General features: G+C 42.8%; 3 protein-coding genes across 3 annotated transcripts; 2 read left to right on the top strand and 1 right to left on the bottom strand.

Annotated features, from left to right (window-relative positions):
- Positions 1 to 1,440: 1,440 nt before the first annotated feature.
- On the top strand, positions 1,441 to 2,099 carry PHALS_01908 (uncharacterized protein; the record flags this gene model as incomplete). The annotated part of the gene is made up of 5 exons (XM_024716389.1): positions 1,441 to 1,476; positions 1,556 to 1,673; positions 1,748 to 1,860; positions 1,916 to 1,944; positions 2,033 to 2,099. The coding sequence occupies 5 exons, from the start codon at positions 1,441 to 1,443 to the stop codon at positions 2,097 to 2,099; spliced, it is 363 nt and encodes a 120-aa protein (XP_024581993.1).
- Positions 2,100 to 2,111: 12 nt separating this feature from the next.
- PHALS_14829 (uncharacterized protein) lies at positions 2,112 to 3,663 on the top strand. Its single transcript, XM_036407087.1, has one exon. It carries the CDS (start codon positions 2,539 to 2,541, stop codon positions 2,932 to 2,934), a length of 396 nt encoding a protein of 131 aa, XP_036263347.1. The 5' UTR covers positions 2,112 to 2,538; the 3' UTR covers positions 2,935 to 3,663.
- Positions 3,662 to 5,569, bottom strand: PHALS_01907 (uncharacterized protein; the record flags this gene model as incomplete). Its single annotated transcript, XM_024716387.1, has 1 exon — positions 3,662 to 5,569. The coding sequence occupies one exon, from the start codon at positions 5,567 to 5,569 to the stop codon at positions 3,662 to 3,664; it is 1,908 nt and encodes a 635-aa protein (XP_024581991.1).
- Positions 5,570 to 10,349: the final 4,780 nt, after the last annotated feature.

Raw genomic sequence — 10,349 nt, 5'->3', positions numbered from 1 at the left:
GCGCGAGAACTGAGAGGATGTATAAAATGAGCAAATGAACTTTCAGTTTTAATAGATTTGATTTGTCTACAGCTTTAGAACGTGATGAATCTCTAATTTGCTTGATCGGATCTTACTGACAAGAGTGTCTGATACTGAGAATGCTTCGGTCAGTCACAACTGGAATTAGTAGCGGCGATGCTTTGGGGTGGCTTGGTGTACCAACACCAATTTAAGGTCAAACGCAAGTTATCTTAGCGTATCACCAAATCCTTCAATCTTTCGTTCATACCGGATCCTTGGTATTTGTTTCTTAATTCTCACCTCAGCTGAGCCCAAAGTTTTGTTTCTCCAGACGTTCTCCGATAAAATCGCCACAGAATACTCCAACGTCTTATTTTCGAGCCTCTCAAAAGTCGAGTTTGGGCGACCATCACTACTAAGATAATCTTTTGTTCATTAGTTTCCACAATCTGCATGATGACAAACTTGCTCTCACACTCATATACGATATCTTAAGGCTTGTCAGGTGCCTTCATGGCTCGCAGCGACTCTTGACGATTCAGCGATTTATCTATCGGCTTCACCATTTGAGTAAACGTTCTAATCAGGCGCGCCAACCACTCACCTTCAAGCATTCCTCTTCCTTAAGAAGAAGCAGTAGAATCAATGTCCTCCCTCCTCAGATGTACTCCTCGAACAGTGATGAACCCCGGTGGCCACCACGGCATATAGCCAGCCAGCTGTTAGATTTCATCATTTGATCCGAAATGAATTCCTTCAATTGGTCCTGACAGCTTGTGTGCACTCTCCTGACACTCGTCCATCACCGCGTGGTCACTTTGCAAAGTTTATTTAACTTGGTCGTGGTATCTATCAGGCTAACAAATACCATAATCATGAGAAAGTGTAATGACCTTATCGAGTATCATTTTTTTCGTGATTCGCAACGTCTTGTCCTTCCAATTAATCAACAAATCTTCCACTCTGTCTTCAGTTTTCGACAGTTACAACAATTAAGATGAATGGGACTGGTTGACGGAAACCTCCAGTCACTTATGGGCTTTTGGTTTTCCACACTATTCCTATAAACTCGCTACCGGATGTCGCCTACGCGATGATTAACTCGGTTGATCCCTTCAGCAGCTCGTCTGCGTGCGAGCTTGGTGTGCAAACGACTCAGGACTAAAATAAAATTCTCGTTCTGATTTACGTGTTATCTTTCGACCCTGTTCCAATTTTGTGCGCTACACATGACAGGACAGCATCACTAGAACTGATTTCAAAATATACCCTCGCGTCATTTGCATGAGATAGCGCAGCTCACTAGTCTGGTCGTAACTTCTTTCAGTTGTTCACTATAATCGGATTGGATTCGTAACTGATCTAGCAAAGTCCACCTGGTTACGGAAAGCTCAAATGAGCCATGACAAACTGAAATTTTGTCTGTCCACCACTACCATGTCAGGATCTATGCAGGCCGTGACGGTTTGGCTGGTGTGTCGTGATAATTTCATGACCTAATTTTGAGATACGTGACTCTGTTTCATCAGTTTACAAGCTTGATGTCCCTCAGCACGCGTTGATGTTGTCAACGGAAGAATATGATTTGGAAGTATATGATTGCAGAGTAACGATAAGAGGAATTCCTTCATTAGTGACCAGAATAAGCTCGAAATCTGCGTCTCCAACATGTAAGTGAAAAGGTACAGCTTTCGAGTCTAGTGGCCAACGCGACTTTATGTGGCGAATGCGTAACATGGTAAAGTTGGCAAACACGTTCGACAGCTTCTTTTATTAAAAACATCAGTGGGAGCTTTGGCAGCAGGCAAGTCAGTGATGACAAAAGACTACATTTGTGGTGCTTACTGTAGCATTCCGGTAAGACTCTTGGATAAATTTGAGTAAAACAGACGCAGCTAAAGTCGACTTCTAGTTGTGTCTAAGCATTAAAGATTCTCAGCGGTAAATATCGCTATGGCTCTCTTCAAGGTGGCATATCATGAATAATTGTCAAACGTGATATGCACGTGTGTATTTCTGCCATCGATAGGCATTGTATCCTAACAGGGCTGCCATTCCAGACATTGCGCTTGCGTGATACATGCTTGATCATGTAACTAAAAGGCATAAGAAAGCACATTTCACTTTGCTTTTTGGTATGTTGAGTCCTTACGTTATTGTTCAAAGATGTAAGGTTGCTTGAAAATGATCAAGAATATTAGAAAGACATCGGCTGGTCCTGACAATGACTTTCTCTGCTTGTACCATCAGCAATAAATTCACTTTGGGCAGGTAATAATCAATTTGTAGCTTCTTGCTTCTGCCATTCGATGGTTAAGTCGACTTCCATTAGAATGACGGTAGCCAAGAATGACAACGCGACCACGTAATAACAACAGCAGTCAAAAAAGTTAGATTTTGATCTTGAAAATTACCATTTCGTTCAATTTAATTCTTGTTCTACCTGTAGGTGCTCCTGTCGCTACGTTTGGAAGAACTTATTGACTGTAGCCACCACCACCACTTGAAAAAGCCGTTAAGTTAGACGCCTGGATCATGTATATGTCTGATAAACTGCATCAAGAGCCCTATAGATGTTACGACAACTGTAGAAGCCGTCGCCGCCAAGAACGAAAAAGATTGTTTGATGGTCTATTTGTCGCCGCAAACGTTGTCATTGATAAGTGGTTGCGTTGTTTGACCTTCATTTATTGCACATCGAATACTCCTTCATCAAGTATACAGCTTAACTGCTTCTCCTACCGTCGGAACCACCGCGGATATAATGTCAAAACCACGTCTAGTTGGCATCTTTCACAGTCAAGTGCAAGATGCGCAACCTCGACTTCAGCTTTTAGCGTCATTCTCAACCATTGTCAGCGACCTCCGCCGACCGAATTCGCCGGAATAACAAGAGCTCGCAAAGACGGCGAAACAACTCTGAAATGCTAGCTAAAATGGATATCTAAGATAGATGTTTGCTATGTGTGATATCCAAATTACGTGAGTTTAGCAGAAGAGCATTCCCACAATAAATCATGACTTTCAGATTGTAGTACTTCTGAGCTTTGCTCTGCGTTCAGGGACCATGTGTACGTATGATTCGTTCTTTGAATTGACAACTGTTTAGCTTACATTACTCTGAATACTTCGTGCTTTGTTTGTGGGTATTTCTAATGAGATTAAGTGCTGAAAGAAATATTTATAAGCGTGTCTTCACAAACACGTAAACAGGATTCCACTTTTCCTCAAGATTTTGATCAAATGAAATCTCATCTTATATCGTAAGCTATAGATGCCAGTGCACATTTGAAATGAAAGCTTTTATGTTAGATACAACCAATGCTCATGTCCACTTTGGACATTAAAAGACCTCTTTAGACCGCGAGCTTCATTAATCGATAAAAATGAGTAAATGTGTGTTGCAGGACAAAATGTGCTCTTACTTGTGAAAGCAAGGATTGAAGACTACACAATATCAGACTTAAATATTTTCAGATGGAAGATCTTGCATTGTGGGCGTTTAAATTGATAAAACAACAAGCAAAAGATTTGTAAAACATGACTATACTCAACAGCTCCCTATCGTTTCTTAAACCTAAGATGCTGTTGATAAGCCTTCAAAACTATTTAGTCGCTAAGCACATGAAAACTTGGGTTGATACTCAAGTACTAAAGCTTAGTTGAAATCCAAGCGAAGTCGGCGACTTTCGGAACACTTGTGCTCACTATGCCAGAATGCAAGTTTACGCCACCAGCTGACATGGCAAGGTTTCTCTGGTTCAGGAGTAGGGGCAGGAGTGGGAGCAGGAGTGTCTGCATCTGTATCCGCGGATTTGTCATCATCAGCGCTACTTCCTGATGAAGTTTCAGAGTCAAGAGATCCTGGCATAGGGTATTTCTTGAGTAAATCGGCAACAGTTGGGCCTTTTGGTTTCTTGTCACTCATTGACAAAAGATCGTCCATATAAGGATCACTCATAGATCCGGTAGGCGGTGTGTACGCCATCTTTTGACCCTTCGGTTTTTCTGATAGGTAAGACAAATCAAGTGCGTCACTACCATCGTCGCTGGTGTCGATGGATCCAGGCTTACTAAGAGACTCGAGAATTGCGTCTAACTCTTTCTGATCCATCTTCGTAAGGGAGTTTAAAACACCAAGACCTCCACCAGCAGCAGCAGCGGGTCCAACAGCAGCCTCGAGCTTGTTCTTGTTTGCCGAAATTGTAGAAGCGTCAAGGTTAGCAGTATGTGGGTTTGTTTTGATTGGCGGGTACATATCGGAGAGGCTTCCGGACTCGCTTGAGTCATCCGAATGATCATCAGATAACCTTTTCAGAATCTCATCTAGCTTTTTCTCTTTCTCGTCATCAAACGGACTCGTTAAACCAGTTTTGCCTCCAATTGTAGGGTCCTGGCCGTAGGGAGAAACGTTCTTGCTATCGGGTGTCTTGTAAACGAAATCGTCGTCACTGCCGTCAGTGTACAAGCTCGCGGATTTTGAAGAAGGCTTTCCAGAAATTGGCTCGTCTGGAAGTGAGGCGTACAGATCATCATCATCCACTTTGGAGGTGGGTTTTGGCTTATATACACTGCTCGAGGGTTTGGAAGTTGACTCGTCCGGAAGTGGGGTGTATAGATCATCATCATCCACTTTGGAGGTGGGTTTTGGCTTGTACGCACTGCTCGGTTTGGAGTATAGGTCACTCATGTCGCTTCCGTCAGTCATCGGGTACGAACCCTTCGAGGAATGTTTTGAGATTGGCCACCAGTCATCCAAACTGCCGTTTTCACTCGAATCATCCGAGGCACTAGAAGGGTACTTGTTGATATCACCATTCGCAATTTTACCACTTTTACCCTTAGTAGCTGAATACATAGTAGCGCCTCCAGCAGCAGCTCCCAAACCAAGGTCGTCGTCATTTTTACTAGTCTTCGAGTGGGTGACTGGGACATCGTCGTCATAATCGAACTGTTCAGTGTCCATGTTGTAGTTTTTAGTGGGTGATGCTTCAATGGATGGATAAGCATTAGATCCAGATGCGTCTTCCACGGGACCAAGGTTCTCGTCCTTGTAGTACTTGGTCCAGGTAGCATAGTCGTCGGTGTCACTGTCATTGGATGTCGAAGACATTGGTGTTGAGCTTTTGGTAGACACAGTGGAAGCAAGTCCTGTTTTTGATGGAACACCCGGTTTGGTACTGGTCATGTTGTGCAAGATATCATGGAGGTCATCTTCGCTCAAAGCATACAATGCATTGAGCTTGGCGTGATCATCGCTACCAGCTGCACTTCCTAAGGCGTTGTTGAGAACCTGCTTGTTGGATTTATGAATAGCATGAATGTCCTCGTCATTCTGAAGTGTGTCACTTGCGTCTCCTGTCGATGGAGAAACTGAAGGCTCGTCACTGTCGGATGCGTCGGATGCGTCCACTGTCGGAGTATAAGGACGCGTTGGTACCGCGCTTCTCTCTTCAAAATATTTGCTGTAAGCTTCGAGTTCTTTAGGGTCCATTAATGCAGATTGGAAACCAGGCGCAGAGACCAAAGTTACAGCAGCAATCAACAAAGACGTATTCACGCGCATTCTTGATGAACGAAGAGCTTAAGAGTTTGATCGGTTGGTGTCGCTCGAGCGCAAATTGCAAATTGAATGTTGGACCTTTAGGCTTACTACGTTCTTGTCTAGCTGGCTACATTCTTATGATGCAGCTGGAAATCACCCATCCGTATGTTCGGACTATTCAATGCGACAGCTTGTGTATCGATGTATTCAGGCATAGCTCGTGAAGGATTCGAGCGAATGAAATCATTTCAAAAAAGCCTTCTGTTTGACTAGTCTCCTGAGAAAAACACATGTTCTCGCAAGATGAGAACAGATCTGTAGACTTCTTTTAAATTTTCCATTTAAATAGCCAGAGACTATGTCCAGTTTACTCTCTGGCTGGAAGAGATCTAAGCTGATCGGATCAGCTAAGATGCGGATTTGCTTGCATCTTAAAGAGCAGATGGATACCTGATCCAAGGTATAGCCAGAAATGGAAAGTGACGTAGGATGTGAAGCGAGACATCATAATGATAAGGTTATTAATACATAGAAATATATAGAGAAAACATTCATAACTATGGAATGGTCGATAGCATTCCTCTTTACTTGGTCGACGTGTAGGAGTTCGAGTTGTGTTTGGAGTATGTTCGAACACACTTTTGCATAGAAATGAGTAGACACATTGTATGAAGAGATGGGAAGCAGAACAGAAAGGGTCTCTCTGCCAGGTTCTAATCACTATCTCAAGCACAGATGAGACTCAACTCTCCGATTTGAAGAAATCAAGAGCTGTTCGAGAATAGCAGATTCACATATGAATTGTTTTAAATATTTGCTGAAATATTCTATATTGTACCCACGGAAGATAAAAATTGCCGAAAATGATGTTTGATTATATGCAATAAATGATTTTTGGTAATATTTTGAGCTCAGCGAAATTTAAGAAAAAATACAAACAAGTTATAGATACGCAACGTGAGTAAAAAAAGATATTCTAACGACTGGGTGGTGATTGGATGACCACAAATTTACTAGACGCTCATTGGTCGTTTTAATCTTTTCTTGAACATTTTTTTCTCCAGTGATATTTGATTGTTCTCTGTTGATACTGCAAGCGGATAAAAACGGCCATAGGACTCATCTTGTTCTATCTCTGCAGATTGTATCTTTTGCCCAATTGAAGCATTACAGTATGGTCAACAATGTTGTTTAAATCACAAGAATGTATCGCTTTACGAAATGTACATGACACTTGGTGTAATTATGGATGGTCACACACCAGTACTTGAGAATATGGTGGGAAGTCCATGACATACTTGAGCTGTGTTGAACAATAAGTCACTTTTCTTTTGAGTGTATAAGAAACTATGTGTTTTTGTTCAAGTCAGATTAGAGATAAACTTACATATGTGTACTTTTGAACAAAGCAAATATACATTGTGAGTAACCTTTAGACAATCTAACCTCTTTGCGTTTGCAAGCGCGGTCTCTGGGAATTAAAACCTCCACTATGCAAAGTGCTAGGCTATCCGTCGTGCTTGGTGGCTCTCCTCGAAAATATCATCCCCGAGTCGTCAAGGGGGGATATCCTCTGCTATGAAGGAACGTGATATGTACGAACACATTCGGTCTCGGATAGACCACCGTAGCACCGAGCAAATGGCTCCCATTGTGAGGACTCTGGCTTTGAGTGACTTGGCATTCGGGAACTCTCAAGATAAAATTTTATCTTCTGATCAGAAAAGAAGAGATGGCCATGTATTTGGCATTTCTCCGAGCAAAGTGACAGCGCGCCGCGCCTGCGATCTCCAATTCAATAGGCCGCGCGTTTGAATGAATGAGCACCAACGTACAATACCTCAAGGAAAGGCGCTCCCAACGCTAAAAAAATTGTAGCTAAAAATGCCGCGGTATTCACACCGCCTGTTCAGGTGTATTGGGTGCGCTCGAAGCTTGTATTCACGCGTAAAGCTGGCCGAGTATGACCGGATGTAGGTATCAATTATTGCTACAATGGCGTCTGTTCGCTCCCGAGGGTGGCAACAATTACCATTTTGACGGACTGTGGCCAGAGGTGTATCTGTCCTCTCCCGGTGGAGGCAACATTACCATTTTCATGGAAAAATCTTTAAACGCGTGTAGCTTGCAACCGGGTATTTCTCCTCCACACCAACGCTGTCGAGGAAGCGGTGTAGCGTCGCGATAAATGTGAGGTCTTACTACTGCACTGCTATAACAGAATGAGGTGCTAAAATTGGAAGGTCTGCGAGCGCACCAGGTGTGTGTAATATCTATGAAAAGATGGAGGGTGTTGGCTGCTAACCGGCTCCGTAGAATCCGCAGATTTATCTGCGGCAGCACAAAACGTCTACGTCTTGCGTGCTCCCTTTGCTATCGGCTAAGGAATACAAATGGTCGAATTTTTCAAACATGTAACGGGGTTACACATACCTTGGTAACAGGGGGGGATGTCACACCAGACGGACATGGTATGACCACACCCAAACAAGAATACGGTACGGGGCTAGATAGCCGATAGTTATACATGTATTCTGATTTTACTACACATATTTAGGAAAATCTATACTTTTAAAATAAGGCGGTTTAGCCGCAAATAGAAATAAATAAAAATCAGATTTGGATTTTAAACCGAAGAGTCAATTAGCCTTGGGAAGGCAATAATTATCCTTGGAGTAAGTGGATTGCGATCCGCTAACTCGTACTTGTTCTAAGTATAGATCGTAAGATCGGTGACCTAAATTACGATACCTCAAGCTCTAAGCTACTGCTGCTCCGCTGCAAAACACGTGAGAACGACAAGCCCTTCATGATAAATCACCGATCCAAATAAGCGCGGGACGGCTCAATGGTTATAGTTTTTAGCTCTAATGTATTTAGTGGAAGTACTGACCAATGGAATCTAGACCCAAGAAAACAACTCTTGCTTAGAAAAAGGATTGCAGTTGAACGCAGTCGCATCTGGATAATCGCGTTCTGATACCCGCAAAACCGTTGATGTGATGGCATGATGGCCATCGCTAAGATATAACATTCAAGGCGCGACTGTCGAAACAATAAGATGTCCGCGTTTTGGGAATGATCTTATCCTCGATATGAGGTGACTGAAACGCCTTGATCCATGAACAACTGAGATTCAAAAATCTCCGGCGCCATGTACTCCTCATCCAATAAAGGTTTGACGAGCCATAGATTCACCTCTGTCAGACACTAAAAAGATTTTAGCGCGGGTGCAATTGTGCAAACGTTGTCGTACATGGCATGCCCAGAATTTGTAGCAGGATAGAGCTGGGTGTCTTGAGCAGGTCTAGAAGTACATAAATGGTAATAACCAACGTATCGAGGTCAGATCGATAAAGCAGCAGTATATCGCCGCTTTTAGCGTATATCTACTGATACGATAAACGACTATTTTACGTCGAGGTCCCAGATTGATCTTCAGGTGGAACTATATATACAGCTATAGATGCATGTTCAGCGCGCGGAGCAGTAACGTCCTTCGAGTTCGCGACGAAAAAAGCGATCTACTCGGGTATGAAATGCCCGAAGTAATTTTAGCGATTGTAAGTCCTTCGTACTTCGGAAGAATCACTTACTCGGCTGGAGCAAATATCCAACCGGAGATGCGCAAGAAATTGCAAGAAGGGTTATGAGATAAAATGAGCTGACCATTCGTAATGGATGAATCTAATCTCACAGAGCACTGAATGCTGGGAAAGGAACAGCTATCCTTATGATCCGACGAGTTCTTTCATTCCAGCGTTGAGAAGCATCGCGACGTAGTGACGACGAATAGTACCATCGGATAGGTTATGCGTCATAATATTGACATGGCTTTTTAAGCCATATTTTGCGTAATCGACAATAGCTCTTCCCGTAAGAACTGCGTCGTGCCATTGACGTCCTTCTTCGGGCGAAGCGTGATGAAACTCTCCGTGATCTATGTCAATTGGTCTAACGGTAAGTGACAAATCATGCATATTGATAATGCGCGAAATGCATGAACAATCTCGGCGCAAACGCCGCCTCCTAGAAAAGAAGTGCTGCAGATTGCTGTAGAATGGCGTCGCTGGCTAGCCTTTGCTTAGTAATCTATACCAGATGATAGATTCTACGAATCATAGAGGATAGTCAGCAATATCTCTCTTACCGCGGTCAGTTTTCTCAATTGGGGCTCTAAAAGTTGATAATTTTGTCATAATGCATTTTATGTACCAGCGATGTTCAAACCTTTGATAACATAGCTGGGTTGGGTCACAACGTAAATTTCCCCCAAAGTCTTTCCGTCCATAGTCGTGCAGAAAGGGGATAGTCAAACGTGAAGAACTACATCAAAGAACTGTGCGCAAAGTGCGCTTAAATAGGTCACTCTTCTAATCAACATCTGTGTATTTGACGCTAGAGAAAATCGATTTTTGAGCTATTTAGCTGAGAAGAAGGGCTTGCTGGAGTATTCTATGGCGATGAAAGTCGCTGTAGATCGGCCAAAATTTCTTTGCAAAAACTGTTTAGAAATTGCTTCAAAATTTTGCAAGCATCGCTTATTCCCGCATTGATTTCACTGAAATATTTTCAGAGAGCGTTTGGGTGAAATGGATTTAGTGGCTTTTAAATTTGTAAATAAAGCTTCTGGTGTCGCATGATTTTGGCACTGCGGAGTCTAGACCGGTCATTCTGCGTCGTCTGTACTACATCACCATTTACAAAATGCTGTGATTTACTCCAGCAGATTCAAATGAAGCATATGGACTGATTTGTGATAAAACGACTGGGAGCTACTTCTGGTGTAGGTAAAATCCCT

The sequence above is a fragment of the Plasmopara halstedii genome (assembly GCF_900000015.1).
Source record: "Plasmopara halstedii genome assembly, contig: Scaffold_1651, whole genome shotgun sequence".
Lineage (NCBI taxonomy): Eukaryota > Oomycota > Peronosporomycetes > Peronosporales > Peronosporaceae > Plasmopara > Plasmopara halstedii.
Note: the sequence above shows the minus strand (reverse complement) of the source record. Positions and strands in the feature narration are given on the sequence as shown.

Coding starts and splice junctions, on each gene's coding strand:
- PHALS_14829 (XM_036407087.1), top strand. CDS start 2,539: ATGTATATGTCTGATAAACTGCATCAAGAGCCCTATAGATGTTACGAC.